Raw genomic sequence first — 24,409 nt, forward strand, 5'->3', positions numbered from 1 at the left:
TATTTTGAAGGCAGTTTTTCTGCGAAAGAAAGCGTTGGCTCTTAGGGATTATCACAGATGCTCTTTCACCTTGGAAGCAATGCTTCAGACTTGGCCCAGTGAAAAGGTACATCCTGGGTGCGTGATAATACACTTGTACTTTGAAAAGCATCTGTGTGGTCTGCTTATTTTTAAGTGACCGGACACGCTGGTCCTTTGAGGAATTAGGCGTTATTTAGGTCCAGAAAAGAGAGACTGGGCTGGAAAGGCATCCTGACCCCGATTCCGGGCCCCATGGGCTGCGGGTTTTCGAAGGGATGTGACGGTTTCCCACGCGAGCGCCGACCGAAGGGCTCTAGGACCCAGCGGCTGCGCGCGGGGCCGGCGGGGCCCGCCGCCTCCTGTGGGGCTCGGCGCGGGCTGTAGCTGGGCGCGGGTTCGCGGCCTGCCCACGCATCGTCACCGCAGAGACGCGGCGGGCACTGAGGCGCGCGGGCGGCGCACGGCGCGCGTGGGCGTGGCCCGACCCGGCCGCGCGCCCCGCCCCAGCCCCGCCGGTTTGCTTGACCCCAGGCCCAGCTCCAGGGCCCGGGTCTCGCGCCCTTGGCGGGCAGCGCAAAGCGCGGGAGCAGTTGGGGCCGGGCATGCCGGGAGCCCCCGGGGCAGCCGCCGCCGCCGCCACCACCACCGCTACCGCCACCGCGTCTGTCGCCGGTGCGCGCCGCTGACGCGCGGAGATGAAATTCCCGGGCTCGGTGCTGGCGTCCGTGTTCCTGTTCGTGGCCGAGACGACGGCGGCGCTGTACCTGAGCAGCACCTACCGCTCGGGCGGGGACGGCATGTGGCAGGCGCTGACGCTGCTCTTCTCACTGCTGCCCTGCGCCCTTGTGCAGCTCACGCTCCTCTTCGTGCACCGCGACTTCAGCCGCGACCGGCCGCTCGTGCTGCTGCTGCACCTGCTACAGCTCGGGCCACTCTTCAGGTGCGTGCGGGACCCCCGGCGGCGGGGTCGGGCCTCCCGGGGAAGGGGACAGGTGGCCGGAGTCGCGGACCGGGCCCAGGCCGGCCCGCTCGGCTCCTCAGCTCCACCGTCGCTGTCACAGGAATGCGACAGGAACCTGGGAGAGTGGGAACCGAGCCGGGGCGTACCGCCTTCCTGTTAGGGGCGAGCGTAGGAAATTGCTGATAGTCAACTGAATTTGACGAACAGAAAGGTCAGGTTTATACACTTCGACCTCATAAAAGACATGCTTTCCCTGAGATCAGGTGGGATCTGGCAGGATGAGTTTGTGTCGTGACGGGGCTTTAGGAAGTGGGTTCTAAATGGCCGTTAGAGTAGAAGTGTATACAGCTGATTGAATTTAAAGTGATCAAACACGTGGAGTGTGCCAGGCACTGTTCTGGCGTGTTACAAATATTAACTTACGTAATTCTCATACATGACATACATGACTCTAGAAATCCACGCATCATTTCTTTTCTCTCGGATGTGGAACATACGGGGTTGTAGAAATGTCTTCGGGGCCCTGCCTAACTTCTAAACGCAGTCAATGAAGTTGGAACACAAGTGCCATGAAGACCCCAACACTTGCTGGGCGTTAAGAAACATTTCTGTGACATTTCTGGAACATTTCTGTTCCAGACATTTCTGTGACATTTCTGGAAATTAAATTGTGTTAACACAAAGCAAGTAGAAAAATTCCTGGTAATGAAGTAGAGTTTGGCTTATCTAAGGACCATGAAGAGAGTTTTAAATGTGTTGTTTTGATATCTTTCATCTCTGTAGGAAAAGCAAAACAAAGGGTTTCTATCTGGATTAGAAACAAATTTATAATACTGAACTTTAGATGTAGGTGGTAGAAGAATTGGAAGAGGTGGAAAGGCCAGAGACGCAAGAGTGGTAATTTCTGGATGATGGAGTTATGGGTGATCTTCATTTTCTCCTGAAAAATATAGAAAAGTGCGTCATTTACTCCTTTATTATACTTTTCTACATGTTTCAGTTTTTACAGTAAAAATATTTTAACTTTATTAAAGAAAGAAAAAGTTTGGTGCTTTGGAGAGAGAACTTCGCAACTATAAATAAAGTTTCAACACCATAAAGAGACCTATTTCCAGAAAATTCTGAATGGGTCATTGTCTTTTGGGGGGAAAAACAAAATAAAACATAAAAAACAAAGGAATAAACAACCCGCTTCCGTTAACAAGGGCGCTTTCATTCTAATGCAGCTGATTTCTTTCAAGAAGATATTGGGCCCATGCTGAGATACGCAAAATGTGGTTCCAAGCCTCTTAGCTTCCAGATGAAAAGAAAAGCAACTTGATGTTGTGTATTAGCGTGACTTAATATCTTACTGCAAGTTCTTCCTGCTGACTGATTCTACTCTAACTGTAAGACATCAGCTTCACATAAAGATCAAAATTATTTCCCCCAAACAAAGGAGAGTCTCTCTTCCCTTCTAATCGATTGGACTTAGTAATATTTTAAAACAGTTTTGGGATAATTTAGCTCTGTTTAGTTTGGGGTGGGTACTAACTAACCAAACTCATGTTCTTTTTAGGTGAGATGATGATTTTGAGTTCACTCAGTTCAGCTGCATTACATTACACTGAAATGATTATGGGCTAAAGACTACAAACTAGGCCCCGCTCCTTCTTTAGGGAGGCATTGGGAGAGCACCATATTTCATTTATGTCAGTCTTATATTTAAAACTGTAGTTGCAATTTGAAGGGTTGTTTCCTCATTAAGCCTAGGTTGGAACAATACGAACATTGAATAATGTCTTGAATTTATTTTTTTCTATTTTAAGGACAGTCTTACTGTGAATGATAATAGATATTCTGGAAAACCAGAGTGGGGAAAAGCACCTCTTAACAACAGCAAAATTTGTTTATCATTCTTTTACAGTTATGTTAATTTTTTTAATGAATTGGGAGAAGGAGTAAATATAAATGAGTTACAGGTTCAAGGAATTTTCCCCCATTCTTCTTCACTGGTATAATGAGGAAAAATGGTACATAAAAATCTGTCTTTATAAAGTAAAAGCTAAGAAGTTCTAGTAATTTTTTTATTCAAGTATAGTTGATGTACAATATTATGTAAGTTACAGGTGTACAATATATAGTGATTCACAATTTTAAAGGTTATACTCCATTTATAGTTATTATAAAATATAGGCTGTATTGCCCATGTTGTACAATATATCCTTATAGCTTATTTTATACCTAATAGTTTGTACCCCTTAATCTCCTACCCCTATATTGGCCCTCCCCCTTCCCTCTCCCCACTGGTAACCACTAGTTTGTTCTCTATATCTGTGAGTCTAGTATTTTTTATAGAACATTGCAAAATGATTCACCATTGTACTTCTCTCTTTAGTAAACTTTCAAAAGACTTTAAAATAATAATAGCCTATATTTGAAGAGTTTTCTTGTTGTTGCTTGCAAAGTGCTTTTACATACAGTATTTAATTCCATCCACTGTAAAACCTTGTGAGCTAACTGTCATTATCTTTTTTTTACAGTTGAGAATTGAGGCTCAGTGAGATTATGCAAGTGGCTTTTCTTTCTTTTTAACCAGTTTGGTGCTTGTGTAGCTTCTCAGAGCATGTGTGTCATAGGAAGATAACGTGGCGTATAGGAAATCATAATCAGTACTTCTTTTGAAAACGTGTTTTTATTAACTACCTTAGAGGGTCTCTGGTACCACAGATTATTTGTGCTGACACCAACATGCATGGTTTCAGCTAAGGAATAAACTCCTTCCACTATGGTGCTTGAAAATGGGATAAAGTGGAAAAAAAAAAATAGATCAACCTGCTGATTACCTACATTAGGAATCAGCAAACTATGCCCCACAGGTGAAATCCGCCTATGGCCTGTTTTTGTAAATAAATTTTTATTGGGACACAGCCATGCTCATTCATTTCTGCGTAGTCTGTGGCTGCCTTTGCACTACAGTGGTAGAGTTGAGTAGTTGCAATAGAGACCAGGGCCTGCAAAGCCTAAAATATTTACTCTTTGTAAATACAGAAAATGTTTGCCAAACTTTGGTCTACACAATACTGAAAAAGTACCTTGAATGATTTTGATGAAAATACTTAATTTATGGCTACATTTAGACAACTTCTCAAGTAAAACAAAACAAAACAAAAAACATTTGGAGTAATTGTATGAGTCTTGCCGAATTCCAAGAAGAATAGTAGAGTGTGTTTCTTATCAGTTTTCTTAACCAGTAGTGGCAAATAGCCGAAGTCTTAGGGCCTTTCACAAATTTATTAAACACCTACTACATGTGAAACTCTGTGCTAAGATTTTTATTAGTTGGGAAAAACAGTGGATTGCAAGGGGGTACACCTGGGTTTCAGGGCCACCTCTGTGATTAGCTCCTTCTGGGACCTTCTTTCATTTCCATTGGTAGACTGCAGATGCTTTCCATTAAATACAGCCCTTCCTCAGCATCCAGAGAATTGCTTTTTCCTCTGAACCTTCATTTTATTCATTCAGCTCTTAACATGTGCTGGTGTTTCACTTGTTTGTTTTAGTCTTTAAAAATTCTGAGCTTGATTTTATTATTCAAGTAAAATATATTTGTTGTTGAAACGACAGAAGGGCAGAAAACAGATAAGCATAACTAAAAAAATTTTAAATTTTAAAGTTCTAATTCAGCTAACTAAAGACAACAATTCTCAATGTTTTGTTGTATATCCTTACTAATATTTTTACAGTGGTAAGCTGGTAAACCGTAAACTCTCTGGGGGGTGGCAGGGCAGGGGTGGAAGCCCTGATTTGCAGTGTTTGCTGATTTCTATGATTTAAATATTTCCATTATGGCCTATTTCAAGTTACGAAGTTGTGTAAGAACTGGCTCACAAAATTCCTAACTATTGGGCTTCCCTGGTGGCACAGTGGTTAAGAATCTGCCTGCCAGTGCAGGGGACACGGGTTCAATCCCTGGTCCGGGAAGATCCCACATGCTGCAGAGCAAGTAAGCCCGTGCTCCACAACTACTGAGCCCGCGTGCTCTAGGGCCTGCGAGCCACAGCTACTGAGCCCGCGTGCTCTAGGGCCTGCGAGCCACAGCTACTGAGCCCGCGTGCTCTAGGGCCTGCGTACCACAGCTACTGAGCCCGCATGCTGCAACTACTAAAGCCCGTGTCCCTAGAGCCCGGGCTCCGCAACAAGAGAAGCCATCACAATGAGAAGCCCGCGCACCGCAATGAAGAGCAGCCCCCGCTCACCGCAACTAGAGAAAGCCCGTGCGCAGCAACGAAGACCCAATGCAGCCAAAAAAAAAAAAAAATTCCGAACTATTTAATTGTCTCATGAGTCAGTATGAGCCAGCTCAGGCACTTCACTATTTATGTGTATATGTGTGTATGTGTGTGTGATTTGTGTGTATGTATATATATGTAATTTTCTTTTTATTAAAAATGGAATTTTCTCTATATATATTCCATTGTAATTTACTCCTTTTGCTTACCAAATATAGGAAACATTTTTATATATCAGTATATGTATGTGTATACTGTCAATTTTAAGGACTGGATAATATTTCATTGAATACATATATTAGGATTTATTTAATCATTGTTTTATTTGAGGACCTTTAGAGTATTTCCAGAATTTTGCTATTACAAATAATGGTATGATTCAAATTTTTGCAGTAGGCTTTCTTTCAAAGTGAGTAAATATATGAGAAATATCTTACAAACTGAAAGTGCTATATAAATATGAGTTGTATTAATTATTTATTATCCTTATTATGTATAGGTCCCATTTTCTTGCTTAGATTGTGAGCACCTCTGAATGAGGCGGGGTATCCAGCTATCTTTGCATTCCCCACAGCACTTAGCGGAGTGCATCTGCATTCATCACATATTTGAGAATAAAGAAGATGGTCAGTTTATTCTGTCTTCTAGTCCTTGTTGTGGTCAGTGGTCCCACAGTGTAAAGTTGCTAGGCCTCAAACAGTCCTCAGTCATAGATTTGAGTTTTTCCTCAGGACAAATTCAGTTGGATCAGCTGGACTTGAACTCAAAACCCTGAACTTCATTGTTTTCAGCCGAACAAGCTGGTCCACGCTGTTTTACGTGTTTTCATGTAATAAAGTGTCCATGACCCCAGTGGACAAAATGTAGCAGACAATTGCCTGTCGCTCTCCCTCCCCTTCCTCCCATACTACTACGTACCTTTTTTTCTCTCAGGAACAAATGAACAAGGATAATAATCACAAAATACATCCACTTTGTACTCACTAAAGAAGTTCCTGCATTTCGTTTCTTGCATCAGGTTTTATTATTTCGAATTATGCATGTATTCTTGTTGCCCTGGTTGCCTCGAGGTGAGAGTACAAAGTTAACAATACTCAATAAAATAAACGAAGCCATAAAATCTTCTGGCAGCATTATAAGGTTGTTATAAAAAATGCACGTTTGGGGAAAAAAATGTCCTTTAACAATTTTTAAACCTAAGGCCATGAACATTTTTCTTCTTCCTAGGAAAAAAATATTTTTTCCCAACATTTTGTTATGAAAATTTCCAAACATACAGAAGACAACTTGAAAGAATTGTACGGTGAACACCCAAGTACTTGTCACCTAGATTCTACAGTTAACGTTTTATTTCACACATCTGTCCGTTCCTCTATCAATCCCTCAATCCATTTGTGAGTGTGTGTGTATAAATCGTATACGTCAGTACTCTTCCTCTCTTCGATATCCATATCATTACCTAAAGAGGGAAATCCAATTTTAAAAGCCAGGTACTCTATCAGTCTAGAAAGGTGACTGCTTAAGGCTCCATCCCTAGGGCAGGCTTGAAACTCCATAGATAAGACAGAGCTGGCAGGCTTCCAGGCATGATTGACTTTAGTCATGTCCCGTAAAGGCTTAAGAGAGCAGAGATGGTAATGTGGTCTTCCAGGGGAATTCTAGATGGGAAACTGCTCTGTACTGGGGGATCTTCCAACCATAGCTGCTGGTTTTTTTAATATATATAAATTTATTTATTTTATTTTATTTATTTTTGTCCGCGTTGAGTCTTCGTTGCTGCCCGCGGGCTTTTCTCTAGTTGCAGCGAGCGGTGGCATCTCTTGTTGTGGAGCATGGGCTCTAGGTGCGCGGGCTCAGCAGTTGTGGCTCAAGGGCTCTAGCGCGCAGGCTCAGTATTTGTGGCGCATGGGCTTAGTTGCTCCGCAGCATGTGGGATCTTCCGGGACCAGGGCTTGACCCGTGTCCCCTGCATTGGCAGGAGGATTCTTAACCACTGCGCCACCAGGGAAGTCCCGTAGCTGCTGTTTTAACTGAGGTGATTTGGGACATCTGTTGGATGTGAAAAAAATACATGTGCATATATATATATATATATATATACACATATACATATATATGTGTGTGTGTGTGTGTATATACGTGCATACACACATACCCATATACTGTATTATCTCCATAACAGCGCGGCAAAGTAGGTTTTATCTCTGCTTTATAATTGAGGGAAAGAGCTTGGATTAAATGACCTGTCCAGGGCTGCACAGCTAATATGTGTCAGGAAGGGAAATGGAATGTTTTTCTGTGGCTCTGGAGCCTGAACCACTTCCCATTCCATTCTCTACTTGGTTTTCTTGCCTCAGTGGCCTTCGGTGTCACCTCTGAATTTGGTTCACACTCAGGCCAGTTGGCCTGGTGGAGGACCTCAAGAGGACTGCATGCTCAGAACTGGTCCTTAGAGAGGATGATTTTAGAGGAGGGGCTACAGTTCAGAGTAACCCAAGTCAAGGCTTTGAGAATCAGGCTAAGTGAAAGCAGGGTAACTGAGAAAAGACAGAATCCTGTCTGCCTCTGATTATGACTTGCTGGTTTGTTTCCAGGTGTTTTGAAGTCTTCTGCATCTATTGTCAGTCAAACCACATCGAAGAGCCTTATGTCAGCATCACCAAGAAGCGACAGATGCCAAAAAATGGCCTCTCAGAGGAAATTGAGAAGGAAGTGGGCCAGGCAGAAGGCAAGCTATTCACCCACCGATCTGCGTTCAGCCGGGCATCAGTGATCCAGGCTTTCCTGGGCTCAGCCCCCCAGCTGACCCTGCAGCTGTATATAAGCGCCCTGCAGCAGGACGTCACTATCGGAAGATGTATGTATATTTTTTATTTCTCTTTGCATTTGGGAATCAAAGTGGAGAGCAAAACATAAGGTTTATTTTGTTTTAGGCGAAATTCGTTTATATGTGCATTCAATCCTAAGTCTGTGTTCCAGTTACTAAGCTCAAAACATAGTGAGTTAAAATAATAACGACGTTTATTTTGCTTATGAATCTGCACTTTAGGCAGGGCTCAAAAGGGCTCACCTATGCTCCACTGTGTATTAGCTGGGGTGGCTCAAAGATGCGGAGTTAGAATCCATTGAGGACTCACTCACTTGCATTTCTTATGGTCGATGCTGGCTGTTGCTCGGGGCTTCAGATCTTCTCCACTTCATCTCTCCATGTAGGTTAGTTTGGGCTTCCTCACAGCATGGTGGCTGCTTTCAAGGGCAAGTATCCTAAGAGTGAGAGAGGGCCAGGTGGTAGAGGGTCCCTTTTGTGATCCAGCTTTGGAAGTCATGCAACATCACTTCTGCTGCATTTTCTTTGCTGAAGCAGTCAGGAATCCTGTAGGGGTTCAAGGGAAAGGGAGGAAAGGAAACTCTGACTTTTGTTGGGGAATGGCAGAGTTCTAGAAGTTCACTGCTGTGACCATTTTGGAAAATACAACTTGCCGTAGGCTGAAAATACAGCCGCCAGGGGCTGGGCCTCTTTGGATTTTGCCTCTGTCATTCAGTGATAGTTGTAAACCAGCTGAGACACAGTTGGTTGTAACAGCTTCTTTGTGGTGAATGAGGGAATCAAGAGCACTCTCCTGTTTTCTTGAAGTTCTAATAGGTATCTCAGCTTTAAAATGAACACAGTTCTCTAACCTTTGGGCTATTCTCACATCATCAAATTGAGGGCAGGTTTTGATTAAGCCAAATTTTAAAGAAAAAACCTGTACATGCATTGGACACAAGTGAAAAACCTTCATATGAAAAGCAGAAATAATCCTTCACAAATATTAATATTATTAGTAAATGAAAACCAGATATTCTGGTAACTTTTGCTATATAGATAAACAAAAGTGAGTTAAAAGCCTTAGGCTGAAAAAATACATATTTAAGACAGCACTGAAACTGGAATCTTTTAAAATAAATCACTCATTAATTTCACTTCCCTAAGTATTATCCTCTTTCTGCCTGTAATCTAGGCTGGATGGTAAAATGTCTTTAATTTATGGCTGGGTCACAGGATATTTGCATGTTACAACTGTATCCCTTATCCAGGTTACCTCAGAGTGACTATGATTCTTAAGATATATCAGGACTTTAGGTTGAGATCTTGGACCTTGGTGGATTCACATTTATGTGAAAATGCCTCTCACAGCCCCAGGTAGACAGTAGGTGCTCAATAAATGTAGCAGCATCCTTGCTCTCTAAGGACTTATAACTAGAATGGGCATTGACCAAGGCGAGTCCTCTGCATGCCACTATACCCTTTTCCCAGTTCATTATTTTTCTATGTGGCAGGAACACAGCAAGAGACCAGATGTGGTGATAACCTATTTGATTTTTACAAGTAGATTCAATTTTTTTCTCAAGTTATTGAAAATGAAGATTGTCTTTTAGTTCAGAAGTTGGCGAACAGCAGCCCATGGGTGTAATCAGGCACTGCTTGTTTTTGTAAATAAAATTTTATTGGAATGCAGTCACACCCTTTCATTTACCTGTTCTCTATGTCCGCTTTTTTTGTTTTTGTTTTTGTTTTTAGCAGAGTTGAGTCGTTGCATAGTTGCAACAGAGAAAGTATGGTCCACAAAGCATAAAGTATTTACTGTCTGGCTCTTTACGGAAAGTTTGCCAACCCTAGTTACAGTTTTTCAGACAGAATTCTATTCAGGAAAATGAAATGTCTATCTCATAAAATATGAGATATCTCATAAAATGTCAGTGTCACAAAGAATATCTGTGACATGCCCCCCAAGAACTTGGAATAAGTCCTCTGAGAATTAAACGATCAATCAAATATATAGAGAGAAAGGAAGTGGGCATGGTCCTCTTAAAAATATAGATGACTGCCATTTGTATAGGTTTTGACTAACACTAATCACTGCCTTAACATATCTGAGGAAGGGATCCCTCACCCGGAAGGGGAAAGGCAGTTATAATTGGAGGACAGGCTGGGGTGTGTCACAGAGGCAAACATTGGCAATATCTATCATATGATTAGGAATGCATTTGGTGCAAGGAATAAACACTTGGCTGCAAGGTTAAACAACCCATTATTTTGCTTATCTAAGATGAAGCTGGAGTTAGGCCGTTGCTGGCATTATATCAGCTGCTCACAATGGTAAAGTTGATGTTCCTGAAATTCCATTGGCCTTTCTTTTGGGTTGCTACTGCATAGAATGAAGGCAGAAGGGCGAGTGTCTTTTTTCCTTTATTAGGAAGTAAAAGCTTTCCTAGAAACCTCCCTGATAGACTTTATTTAGGTCTCATTGACCAGGACTGGTCACATGGTCACCTCGGTGCAAGAAATGCTAGGAAAGCCGGGCATAGAAATGATTGCCACCGGTGGCTCACAGCAGCATTCCTTCAACTTCGCTGATGTTGATTAGAGTCACAGGAGGTGGGGGGGGGGGGGCGCCTGTTAAAAATCTACAGATAACCTGGAAATTGTGATTTGCTGGGTATGGAATGGGAGCCTACGATATGTCTCTTGATTTTTTCTCTTTTGTTTTTTAAATAAATGCTCCATGTAATTTTTATCTTCAGCAAAGTTTGGGAACACTGGACTAGACTAGTCACAACCTGCCCAGGGTTGGGCCCCTTGCCACCCACAAGGAAATTATGTTTTCTGAAACTATAAGAGGAGGAATGGATATTGAGTGGGCAGCTAACAGCATCTGCCACACCATGTGTCCAGACCTATAGAAATGTGCATTCTTGACAGGAGAGGGACATGAAGTCCATCAGAACCTGACCCCATTCAACTTTCAAAGTCTATATAACCCCTTCTCTCTGATTCTATGCTCACTGAGCAAACATTGATGAATTTGGCCTTGGCAGAGCTTAGAGGGGAGGTGGAGCCGGCCACATGGTCCACTGGAGAGGTTTTTGTTAATTGCAGTATAATGCATATAACATAAAATTCACCATTTTAAGAGTACAATTCAGTAGATTTTAGGATATTCACAGTGTTGTGTAACCCTCACCGGTATCTAATTTTAGAATATTTTCGTTACATAGAAAAGAAATCCCATACTCGTTAGCAGTCACTCCTCATTTCCCCTCCCCAGACCCTGGCTATCACTGACCTACTTTCTGTCTCTATGGATTTGCCTGTTGTACATATTTCATATAAATGGAATCATACACTATTGGAGAGGTTTTTTCCCATAGTCAGTGAATAATGGACACTGTCTACGAGCCTCAGTCTTTGAGTGAGACTAGTCAGCTCTCACGGGCTTGATCAAGTCTCTGGAGGACAGGTTGGTCTGAGGCCCAGGTGAGTGCACCAAGGTTACTGTGTTCTGTGAAGGCCCCCGCATCCTGCCATTTGGCCTGCCTGGATCTCACAGTGCCCTTGTCTCTTCCACTCAAGGTGGTCTTGTTGGTAGTAATGATGACTGTTTCTCAGATGCTTGCTTTGTGCTAGGCACTGCGATTGGCATGATTGTGTTTCATGTTCACAGCATCCCTGTGAGGTAGATCTGATTACCTCCATCTTATTAAAGTTGGAAATTGTACTCATTGTCTACCAGAGGAGGCAGGATTTGGGGTTAGATTTATGTGAATTCATTCATGAAGTCAATGAATATGTATTGAATACGTTCTGTGTTCCTCACCTTGTGCTGGGCTCTGAGGATAAAGTGGTGAATAAGGTGGACCGGCACATATCCTTTTGGAACATGATAGAGAAACATGAAACAGATAATTAGTCATGTACTTATTTTATTTCAGGTAAATCCTGCAAAGTGAAAGTCCTGTGTAAGGGTCTATCGGGGGAATCTAACCAGGTCTGGGAGATGAGGGAAGGTTTTCCAGAGGAACTTAAGTTGAAACCAAAATCTGGTAGATGAGGAGGAGTCAAATGAAGGAAAAGCAGGAAAGGGCATCCCAGCATTTCAAACTTTATCCCAGAGGCAATAGGAAGCCATTGATGATTTTTAAACAACACAGTATCATGATCAGATGTAGTTTTAGAAGCTGATTACTCTGGAAAATGGATTGGAAGGGGGTGAGGGGAGAAACAAGGAGGCCAGGAAGTGGGCTACTACAGTGGTCAAGTTGAGAATGATAATGGCTTGGGCTGGAACAGGAGAAATGGGTTATTGGAGCCATATTAATGATGTAGAAGTGGAACAAGGTGATGATTGAATGGGAAGGTGAGGCAGAGAGAGATGTCAAAAATGGTTCCCAGGTTCCTGACATATATTATTTCTTTATATCCTACCTCATTACAAAAAAAGGACTTGAGACAGGGCTTATTAACTAGTGCTGTGATACTCTCTGTGGAAGATACCCTTCTGTCCTCTCTTGTGGACACTGGTAAATTAAATAATAATATTATATAAACCTACCATCTGCAATTCAAGCAGTTCTTGTGATTACTAAATATTACTGGACTTATTTTTGAATGTATCCCATTGTAAACACAATTATAAATCTCATTCTCAGGTGAAACACCTAACCTATGATCATTTATTTGAGAGAGGAACAGAGTTAGCAGTGGCTGAATACATGTTTTAAGATGTATAAGTATATAAATTCTGTCCCAACTGATAGACTCAAAAGTACACACAATTCTTATAAACACTCTACGTGCTGTGTTAGGTTAAAAAAGAAGTTGTCACATCAAGTGAAGAATAAATCTAATTGCTCTCCTAGCAGTGTCAACATGTGGCATTTTCTCCTGTTCATCATATGCTGAAGGGCCACCCTCTGCTGCCTCTTGGCCCGTCATAAAGGACTGATCAGAGGCTGCGCAGCCGGCTTCAACAGTGGCATCAGTGGGCCTGGGTTCACCATCCCAGTTCCCCACTTTCTGGCTACGTGATCTTGGACATTCATCTGTTTCCTGTGGGCAGCAGCTTCCTCACCTGTAAAACGGGGATAATCAGAGTTCCTCCAACTTGGGATTTTCCCAAAGACGAAGTCACCGTGTGCCTGTAAACCGCGGCTTAACACAGAGCCTGGCACAGGGCACGCCCTTAACAGATGGCTGCCTGTGTCTCCCTGCCCGTGTACCAGATGCTCAGACAGGTTTCCCCAAGGTGCCGCCAGGCCTGGTTCTCACGTGACTGCTGGATGCTTGGGCTTCTGGCTGTGAAAACCCCGGCCTGCCGCAGCTCGAAGCTCGTGGGGGGACGAGAGTGAGAGCGCCTCCCGTGCAGGGTGGGACCCAGGGCTGCATCCGGGAGCCAGACCGTCCTCGCCCTGCCTGCTCCCCTCTGCCTGGTGACTCGCCGTCTCTGCTTCCCTGTACCATCTAATAACGCTTGGAGCTGACTTAGGCTTTGCCGACTTCACAGCAGTATCTGGAGGAACAGTGTCGGGTGTGCTTAGAGCTCAGTGGAGTAGGTGCTTGTAAACAAGCACTTCTTGCACCAAGAAACTTCTTCAAGCACCAAGAAACTTCTTGACACCTGGTGCGCATTCAGCCAAATATTTACAGAAGCCTCATTGCCAAGCTGTCCACCGCACAAATCTGCGATTGGTTAGAAGAGCCGTGAAGGCCTCCTGGCCTCAGCCAAGCCCCGCTCTTGCTCTTCTGCTCATGTGAGTGGCCAGCAGGCCCCTCCCCCGCGACTGCAGGTGGAGAGTCACCTTCAGCTGGTCACATGAGGGCACCAGCAGTGCCGCCCCGTCCCTGAAGTGGAGCCTCCTGGTGTCCAGGGCATGCTTCCTCATCTTCCAGTGACCTTCAGCCAACAGGGAGATGCCGCCAGGGTGGGTGGTGCCAGGGAATCAGTCATGATGCCCAAATCCTGCCATGTTGGTTAAACAGCGTCTGATTAGGAAAAGCTGTTCATTTTGGCTTATGGCCGTGGCTTGTTTTAGCACAAAGCATAGTCTCCTGGATACCTCACCAGAAGTCACACCAGAGGAATTCATTAAGGGCCAGAGAAGTCATAGTAGGTGGGTAAACCACGTCGGATTAGCAGGTCTGTGTGCTCAGGGGGTCCCCTTACAGTCCATGCCGCAGTCAGCACTAGTGGTCCCTGGGACACCTGCAGGGAGTCAGGCTTCCTGAGCTCTTTTAGACTCTCTGTGTGATGTCTGAGTTTGGAGGTTGAGCTTTACTGACCTCGTGTTGGCAAACCTTCTGCAGTCACCTGGACATGGGAGAATCAGGCAGAGCTATACCCCCATCCCTGTAAGAATCGTGCTTCAGCTGTGCCTGTGGCTTTCACAGGAGACATGCCCCCCTCCCCCGGCCCCGGCCAGCACGTCATCAGTCTAACTGCGCCCCCTGCCAAATCCCCTCCTACACGGGACCGGGAATCGTCCACGCAGGGGAGGAAGGCAGGCAGAGGGTGAGAACCACTGCCCCTGGGAAAGCATGAGGCACCCAAGTTTAGGCTTTTTGTGCATTTTGAAGAGGTGGGAAGGGGGATGGTGAAGAAGGATTTATTCTAACGTGAGCCCTGCAGAGAGAACACCAGTGGCGACCAGTGCCCTGTTGGGAGTGGGGAAACTAAAAGCGGAGTGAGTAGGGACAGAGGCTGGGGAGGGTGTGGCTGCCGAACCAGGTCTGTGGTCAAAAGCAGTGTCAGGGCAGGCCGGGGTCAGACACCAGACACGGGTCAGCACACGGGAAAGCATCCCGTGGGGGACGACGCGAGCCCGCGAGTCGAGCCTGGAAAGGTCTTGGAGAGTAGCGTCGCTTTGCTGTTGGCATGAACACGAGGCCTGGGGCCCTGGCTGGCCTCCCACTGAAGACAACCTCTGAGAAGAGAGGTGTTTTGAAGGCCCAGGCTCCCCTGGTCCCCGAGTCTGACAGGTCCTGCGGTCATGTGGCTATGACTCTTTAGAACAGGCCTTTTGGGCCCCAAATTAGAATTTTAAAAAGAGGGACCTTCTAGTAACCTCTAATACATTCTTTCCTAAAGCATAAATTGCAAAGTGGCAGCTTACAGACCTAATCTGGATGGCATTTGTTAGTCCTACACAGGCATCTTAAAAGAAAATTCATAAGCTGCTGACATTTAAAATCATAGACTTTTTCCCTGAATATCTGGATTTCTGGCTTCTCTCGTGAAATCAAAATGTCTGGGTGTCCATGTGGTTGCAGTGAACTGGAGATACGAGATGCTATCCCATTAAGGTCAGGCCTCTGGTCTGCCACTTGTCTCTTTTGGATTTCATGTCTCAAACACTTCACTCACTTCTAGTAACTGTCTGGCCACTACAGAGACTTGAACTTGTTACTCACACCACAGATTAATTCTCAGCTCACAGTATTCAGAAGGATCAATTTTCTCATTTGATGATGTATTATAGTACAGGGCTTCTCAAACTGCCTTTAGTGTAGGGCCAGTATTATCTGTTCTAATTCCTTATGAACTGATAGGAGGTCCTATTATGCATGACTGATATACAGCTCACATTTGACTCATCACTGGAGTACCACACCTCCAGGACTGGTGTAGACCCTATTCACTGGATGAGCCCACTCGCTTAAATATTGGGGTGAAGCCAGATTGCTATGTTCCGAAATGCTGACTCTCAATTTCCATTTTTGGAGCTGGCCAGTAACAGACAGTTCCTTGACCAGTACCAGTCTGCAATCCACAGTTCAAACAGATTGAGATAATGAATTTATTTTATTTTATTCTTTTAGGGGTATGGTTTTAAATCTAAGGAACTTCATTTTGTATCATTTAGTATTTCTCTACAGTTCTTCGTGAACATGGAAGATTGGTTTCTCTGATATTTAGGGTTGTAGAATCACTGTGGGGAAAATCTGTCTAAACGTTTGTTAAAGCAAAATCTACTAAAGGAAACCAATTTGCAGCAGGGAGACAAGTTAGATACTGCGGTTGTGAGATACTTGGGTTCTGAGATGTAGGATGAGAAGAATTCACCAACAGAACTGTGGAAGAGAGAGTCTTCCTGGCACAAAAGTGCAAAATAGTGAAAGAAGAAGGGGGAAACTGGGTTCTGGTCTCCCGTAAGTGTAGTTTACTTGGGGCACGTCAGCTTCCATGGCTATAAGATGAGGAGGTTGGACTAAATTATCTCAGAGATCTGCTCGAGGTGTACAGTTACCAGTCTGCGATCTTTTCCTAAGGAAAGTTCTCTACTGAAAGTGGGTGAGTGGGGCACAGAGGACAGGGGTTGTTTTTTAGGGTCTCCATTTTACAGCTGAGGCCACTTTGGCCCAGAGATGCCGATCAGCTCTCCCAAGGTCACGTGGCAAGTGGGTCCACAGTAGGGACGCGAGCCCAGCCCTGCTCCCTGTTGTTGAGCCTCCTCCTCTCCTGTGTCCTGAGAAATGGGTGGTCTCGACACAGAAAGGGTTTAATGGTCTCCCCTGGGGAAAAGAAGCCAAACTCTTCAATATAGAGGTGTCAAGGTGTCTTGGGTTTCTAGGAAAACATTCTCAACAATTCACTCTCAAGAACTTCCACTTGTGTTTTATTTGGAGGCCAGACAGATTAGAATCAAAGGACTGATTTTATAGTACAGGTCTTCAGACTTTGTATACCTAGGCCTTGTTCCATTGGACAGTGTGAGAGCCGTGTGATGAGTCCATTTCCTTCTCAATTAAGGTGTTCTTGGAATTCTGACTCTGTCCACTGACATGGTCGCAAAGGGGATTATGTGATGACATCAGAAGCCTGTGCTCAACAGCCTTTTCTTGAAGTACCTGAGTTACTGTCCTTTTCCACAGAGTTCTGAGACCGTCCTGCTTTGTTGAAGACAAGATTTCTGTCCTGTAGCTGATTGTAGGGCCTTCAGGGTAGCCTCAGAATTAATAAAAATGTATCTGGAGATGGCAGAGACTTTAAATGTCTGGGGGTCACTTATGACTTGTGATAATTTTCACAGGTGAAAAGTCTGGTAGGAGTGCATAATGAAAATGGTACAGTTGAAGAGGAAAATTTTTGTGACATGCAAAATAGGATAATAAAGCCAATCCAAAAAAAAAAGAGGTATGGGGAAAATATCTGTAAACGTAATGATTAAGCCTGTCTTCAATGAAGTCTAGAGTAGATTTTAAACATCTTTTTTTTTTTTTTTTAATTTTTATTTATTTATTTATTTATTTATGGCTGTGTTGGGTCTTCGTTTCTGTGCGAGGGCTTTCTCCAGTTGTGGCAAGTGGGGGCCACTCTTCATCACGGTGCACGGGCCTCTCACTATCGCGGCCTCTCTTGTTGCAGAGCACAGGCTCCAGACGCGCAGGCTCAGTAATTGTGGCTCACGGGCCTAGTTGCTCCGCGGCATGTGGGATCTTCCCAGACCAGGGCTCAAACCCGTGTCCCCTGCATTGGCAGGCAGATTCTCAACCACTGCGCCACCAGGGAAGCCCTCAAACATCTTTATTTTAATAAAACTCCATAGAAGGGTTTGATGTGACTCCTCATTTTAAAAGCACTGGTCTAGAAATTGCTAGTAAAATTTAAGAAGAAAGGTGTGCCCAACTATTTTTTTAATTTACTTAAATATGACCAAAAACACTATAATTTTGTTACCTAACGCCGTCAGGGAAGGCGCCAGCAGGACTCTGATAATTAGAAACATATAATGGACAGTAAGGGTGCTGACAAATATCCAAGAACTTCACTTACAACATAAAACTTCTGAAATATTGATATTAATAATATTTCCCTATTCACATTTAATCTAGGGAAGGCTAATACCTCTTTTGATTTGACTTTTTTTATGCAACTAATCAATACTAACATAGGAAATAAAGCGAATTATTTCTAACACCTCTCTTTTTATAAGGTGAAAGAACAAATCTTTTTTACTTTCTAGGGGCCTCTGGGAAATCTCAGACAGTTTTAAGTCCAAAAGATGTTGTGAAGTTTCTTTCACTTTTCATTTTGGATTCAGTGTTGGAAGGCAAAATTGAAAAATTTCCAGGAGGTTTGAGAATTAAGATAAGATCGTGGGTGTCTGAGTACATGAATGATTATAGCTTGGTTATTTATTAAATAAAGTGACAATATAGCATTTAATTAAATACAAAAAAATCATTAGCACAATTGTAAATGCAGAACTTCTATTGTTTCTTTTACTTTAAAGAGAATAATCAAGAGCATGATAAAGTCATAGCAAAGCATTATTGTGGTGAGATATCGAATCTCTGCTATTTGGACAGATTACGTAGAAGGTGAGGTGGGCGGCTGGATAATGACCCCAAAGATATTTAGTTTCTAATCCCTAGAACCTGTGAACTTTATATGGCCAAAAGGACTATCCAGATAAAGAGATTGACGTGAACAGTATTGTAGATTAGCCAGGTGGGCCCTTAATGTAACGACAAGTGTCCTTAGAGAGGCAAGAGGTGATTTGATTACAGAATGAGATGATAATGTGAGGACTGGAGCAAGTTGCTACACTGCTGGCTTTGAAGATGGAGGAAGGAGCCACTAGCCAAGGAATGCGAGGTATATAGCTCTAGAAGCTGGAAAGTCAAGGAAATGGATTCTTCTCCAGGGCCTCTGGAGGGAGCATGGCCTTATTGACACCTTGATTTTAACCCAGAGAAACTGATTTGAGACTTCTGGCCTCCAAAACTGTAAGAGAATAAATGTGTGCTGTTTTAAGCCATCAAGTTTGTGGTAATTTGTTACAGCAGCCATAGGAAACTAATACAGGTGCAGAGTAACCTCTTATTAGGAGCAGACCAATACTACAAAAAAACTTTCTCGTTTTCACAGAGAGCAAATAAATTCTAGGTTTGCTTCAATGTAATATTTCATTTTAAAGGACCCACAATCTCTTTTTGACAATCTTACAAGTAAACCCATCAAAACTGAGGCAGATTTCGCAAAGTTTTAACACAGATATGTGTTACTTTTCAGATTCTCTTTCCACAAACTTACAGCTTTCTATATTCATTCAGGTTTTTTTCTTCACCATTCTTCCTCTTCTCCATTCTGGAACAAGTCATTTTACTTCAGGACAGAAACATTCCCTTTTTTGCCCCTAATTTTAAAAATGTCTCATTATCTTCAGACTCCTAGTAGAGACTCATTCATGTAGAGTCTCATTTACGTAAATTAATTATAACTTTTAAGCACTCACCTGTATTTCATGGAGAAAACTAGGGGGTTGATCATTGTAAATTTCTGTCATTTTAGTAGAACTCATGAATACATTCAACCCAGCTTTATTCAGCCATGCAATTCCTTTCTATAGTTTCACATCATGGCAGAAATGAACATATTCATTTACAAACCCAAAGATATAGCCTCTTTGTAGAATATATAAATAAGAAGCAAAAGTATATAAACTCAAATTATGCTTAGTAATCAATGTTTTAATATTCTTTCTTAGACATTTTCTAGGCATCCATTGAATTTCTATAAATTATCTCATAATATCAGTCCAGAGACTTCAGCTATCTAAAGATTTTGGAAATGCTCTTCAAGGGGACGTACTACAAAATCTCATTACTGTGGAAAATACAGGTTTGTCAGAACAGTGACTCGATTTGCTTAAACATAAATTGACTTTTTTTCATAATCTTAGACCTTCAGTAGGAGTAATTCTAGCTCATTTGATCATAAACCTGTACAAATTTAAGAAAAATATACCCAAGAGGCTTAAAAATGTATGCTTGTATTATACTTAACACTGATGAATCAGAGAGGACCTAGTTGTCACTAAACCCAAAATATTATACTAGTCGTCATTGTCAAAGATTTACATAAATTATGTAAATTTGAACTATTAAAGTATTCTAAAATCTAGCACATTTAAAATACTAGTAGTTCAATTTTTTTTAAATTTATTTTCTTATTAGTCATCCATTTCATACACATCAGTGTATACATGTCAATCCCAATCTCCCAATGCATCCCACCACCGCCACCACCACCACCCCACTGCCACTTTCCCCCCTTGGTGTCCATACATTTGTTCTCTGGATCTGTGTCTCTATTTCTGCCCTGCAAACCGGTTCATCTGTACCATTTTTCTAGGTTCCACATATACGAGTTAATATACGATACTTGTTTTTCTCTTTCTGACTTACTTCACTCTGTATGACAGTCTCTAGATGCATCCACATTCAATTTTTGTATTTTAGGAAATTTTAGTTATATTCAATTTATATAAGCAATTGTTTATTTAGATATGCCAATCAGAACAGAGGTCCTTTAAATTAAGAGACTTTATAATCTAATGTATTAATACTATCCAAAGGTAGGAAAATGTTACATACTCACACAAAGATGAAGAAATTTCTGAATTACAGACACAGACATACAGCCACAGAGAAATAGCTTCAGTTCTACAATTTCAGTCATGGATCAAGAGTAAACACAAACAGAAAATCTCCCCAGTCCAGATTTCAAAGAGCTGTTTTCTTCCCAAAGGGCATGAAATTTTAAATTGATTTGAACTAAAAAATGGACTAACAAATAAATCTGACAAACCAGATTCTCTGTTGCCTCACACCTAGCAGGGACCTGAATCGTATGGACCTGAATCTCTCTAAACCATGAACCCATTTAGAGAGGGCTCCAGATGGTCAGACCCTCAAACCAAATCCCCATCCATTTCTGCCAACGATGTGGAATAACTTAATGGCCATAAATGAAAGAAAACAAAACCAAAACACGACATTAGTAGAGATGCAATTTAAAGTTAGAGGAACACAGAGTCAACACAGTTCTGTCCGCACTCTGGCTTCACCCAGGAGAGCCAAGAAAAGACACGTCTGGGCTTTCACTGCATACAAGGTGCACTTCTCCGTGAACAGTGTTTACCTGGCTCTGACAGGTGAATCTATTGGGTATCTCATTGTGAGCTCCAAAGCGGTTAAAAGATATTTTTCAAAAAGGATGAAATCTTGTCGCTCATATAGATATGAACACATTAAAGATTTTATTACTCATGAGGGAATGGACAGATGCTAAAACCAGTTCAAAAGGGAACAAAGGAATGTTGAGTAAGAATATTGAAAAAAGCGTGTAATTGGAAACAAGACTGGTTTTATTACATTGTGAGAGGGGAGACAATTGAACCTCTACTGGATAATGCATTTTGCATGTGTATCTGTGACCTGACAGCCTGGATCTTGGAGCTGGCAAGCAACAAGGCCCATGACCACCACAGGAGGTGCGTTGCCCCCCAACATGTGGAGAGGGCAGTGCCCAACCCTGAGCTCCACCTCTTCTTTAGGGATGGGACCATCTGTCTAATTTCCAATTCAGGAAGTATTGCTGATGCAATTTCTGGGTTCCAGAGCCTGGCGGGGCCCTTCAGAGCCTCATCCACTGGCAAACCCACTCACAGTTGAGGGGGCCCCATGCTGCTGCCGTCAGCAGATGTTATTAAAGAATTTGGATCCATGGGTGTGCTTCTGACTCCTCTCAGTTTCTGTCAGTTTGAGTTGGAAATGTCTGTGGGATATCTGAGAGGAGATAGCCCATGGAGTTTGAGGATTTAGAATGGACGTATAGCCTGGAGAGCTGAATTTGGGGCTTATAGTAGGCCTTGGATACTGTGAGTCACTTGTCCTTGGCCCTTTTGATTTTGGTGCAGTTGTGCTGAAAAGTTCTGTGTGCATTGCTAGCATCCCACATCAAGCCTGTGTCCCAACACACCCTGAGGTGCTTCTCTTCTTTTCTGCCTCCGGGTTTTCTCCTATGCCAGGGAACACCGCTCAGGTACACTTGAGAGGTGTGGGCAAGGTAATGCCTGCAGGGCCACCTCCAGACTAAGGGAGATAGTAGTCTATGGATAAAACCTCAGTTTCTGTCCTTAAGATGGATAATTTGGGGTCCAGTATATATGGTCCTTTGTGGATCCCCAGTGGGAATGAGGCCCATTTGCCACAGTGGTAACCAGCTTAATAGTGTATGTAGTCTTTATGAGCCTTGCTTCCTTCCCTCCTTCACTCTGTTTCCTAGCCTCCCCTCCCAGATGAACTGCCTACATCCAAATGCTTGTCTCAGGCTCTGCCATTAGTGTAGTCATCTGAGTGGAGGTGGTCATTTGAGTCACAGCAGGCCCGGCACGTGCAGCTGTGGAAAAGGCAGTTAAGTTCCTCCAGGGTACATGTTGTGATGGAGGCTGCAAAAGAATAGAGGGGCAAGAATAGAGAGGTTTGTGTAACAGATTGAATGAAGTTGGGCACCAAGGATTCTTAGCTGGATGAGGGAAAATAGAGGGTTCATTTGATTTGAGGGCTTGATAAGGATATAAAAAAGTTATGGTAGTTCTTAGACAAGTGAGTTGAATGGGTAAAAGTTGGTAGTTGGCATAGGGTGTTTCAATTAGTGCTTTCAGAGGTGCTTCTTGCATCTTGGATTTCTAGGAAAGCACTCTTAAAAACTCATCCCTACTATTACATTTCTCCTGTATTTGAGGGAAGGCTGAATAGGCTAGGAGTCAGAGGTCTAAATTTATAATACAGTTCTTTTAACTTTGGTAACCTGACACAGTTGCCTTCTTTTATTCAGCTTACTGCCCCGAGTTGTACCTTGGCCAGACACATTGTTTAGCTTCAGAAAAAAGCGTATTTAATGTGTTGCCTGTTTCCAGAACCAACTGCAGTTTATGAGCTAATCTAAAGATAATAGCTTTAGGGCTTCCCTGGTGGCACAGTGGTTAAGAATCTGCCTGCCAATTCAGGGGACACGGGTTCGAGCCCTGGTCTGGGAAGATCCCACATGCCGTGGAGCAACTAAGCCTGTGCACCACAACTACTGAGCCTGCGCTCTAGAGCCTGTGAGCCACAACTACTGAGCCCTCAGGCCACAACTACTGAGCCCGCAAGCCACAACTACTGAAGCCCACGTGCCTAGAGCCCGTGCTCTGCAACAAGAGAAGCCACCACAATGAGAAGCCCACACACCGCAACGAAGAGTAGCCCCCACTCGCCGCAACTAGAGAAAGCCCACGTGCAGCAATGAAGACCCAATGCAGCCAAAAATAAATAAATTTTTTTTAATTAAAAAAAAGGTAATAGCTTTAATTCATACATTCTCAGAGGCCCATTGAGAAAGAAGTTGAAGGATAGCTGTGTGTGTGTGTGTGTGTGTGTGTGTGTGTGTGTGTGTGTGTACACCTGTGCAAGCATGTGTGTTGCTCTACATGTTATAAGCTTATAAACTTCTGCCACAACATCTTCTCAGTTTTTTGCATGTGTGTACACATATGCACAAACATACACAAAATATAAAACTTCAAAAATAGTCTGAAACAAAATGTCAATTAGTTGTTGTCTTAGGATACAGAGGTTATGGGTTATTTTTTTCTGCTTTCCATTTATCTGTGTTTTTCATATTTCCACAATGAATGTTTGTTAGTTTTTGTTGGGGGCAGGGAGGATGGTCAGGCATGAGCTACTGGGGCTAGCCGAGCGTCTCTGTCTTATTGATTTCTGCATGCTTAGTTTGGCACATACAGATTCTCAATATATGGTCAGTGAATGGTGAAAAATAACAAGCAGGGCAATTATATTAATCTCATTTTTATAGATGAAAAAACAGGGTATCATTTAAGATATCGCAGTTGCAAGTGATAGAAGACCCAACTAAAAGGGACTTAAAAAAATTATTGCCTTGTATAATAAATTCAGAGGCAGAGTGAACCCATGATTGGCTAATTTATCAGCATAGCAGTATCATCAAGGACCTAGGCATTTTCTATCTTTGTGTCTTTCTCCCCTCATGATTGCAAGAAGACTGTGTATCTTTTATATATTGCTGCGTAACAAACCACCAGAAACCTTGGTGCCTTAAATTAACAACAGTCATTTCTTTTGCCCACAGATTTGTAATTTGGACAAGTCTTGTCAGGGTCAGCTTACCTCTGCTCCATGTGGCATCAGCTGGAGCATCTTGACTGGGGGCTGGAGAATCTATTGATACTTCCAAGATGGCTTACTCACATGGCTGACAGTTTGGTACTGTGTTTCCTCCTGGTTGCTTAGCTGGTTCTTTTCTATGTGGACCTCTCCTTAGTTTCCTTGTAGCATGGCAGCTAGGTCTTAAGAGTAAGTGTCCCAAGAGACATGAAGTGGAAGTTTTGTTTCTTAATAACGTTGGCCCAGAAACTGGCAGTTGTCTTTGCCATATTCTATTATTCAAGCAGTCAAAAGATCTCAGATTCAAGAAGAGGAGACATAACTCTACTTCTTGATGGGAGGAATAGTAAAGAATTTGGGGAGCCA

The 24,409-nt window shown here is 42.9% G+C and overlaps 2 protein-coding genes across 3 annotated transcripts in view; both read left to right on the top strand.

Annotated features, from left to right (window-relative positions):
* Positions 1-716: 716 nt before the first annotated feature.
* Positions 717-24,409, top strand: part of XK (X-linked Kx blood group antigen, Kell and VPS13A binding protein) — a gene marked incomplete at its 5' end in the record, with an annotated part of 49,419 nt that continues 25,726 nt past the window's right edge. The window contains 2 exons of the mRNA XM_082378210.1: positions 717-961; positions 7,848-8,110. Coding sequence (XP_082234336.1) covers positions 717-961; positions 7,848-8,110 — 508 coding nt within the window. The remainder of the gene's footprint in view (positions 962-7,847; positions 8,111-24,409) is intronic.
* Positions 8,030-24,409, top strand: part of CYBB (cytochrome b-245 beta chain) — a 110,564-nt gene continuing 94,184 nt past the window's right edge. The window contains exon 1 of one of the 2 annotated variants that reach the window (XM_082378190.1): positions 8,030-8,110. The gene's annotated coding sequence lies outside the window, so the exon portion shown is untranslated. Of the gene's footprint in view, positions 8,111-23,007; positions 24,143-24,409 lie in introns of those variants that run through there. The other variant, XM_082378191.1, reaches the window with a different exon arrangement.

Source organism: Balaenoptera borealis (genome assembly GCF_965194805.1).
Source record: "Balaenoptera borealis genome assembly, chromosome: X".
Classification (NCBI taxonomy): Eukaryota; Metazoa; Chordata; class Mammalia; order Artiodactyla; family Balaenopteridae; genus Balaenoptera; species Balaenoptera borealis.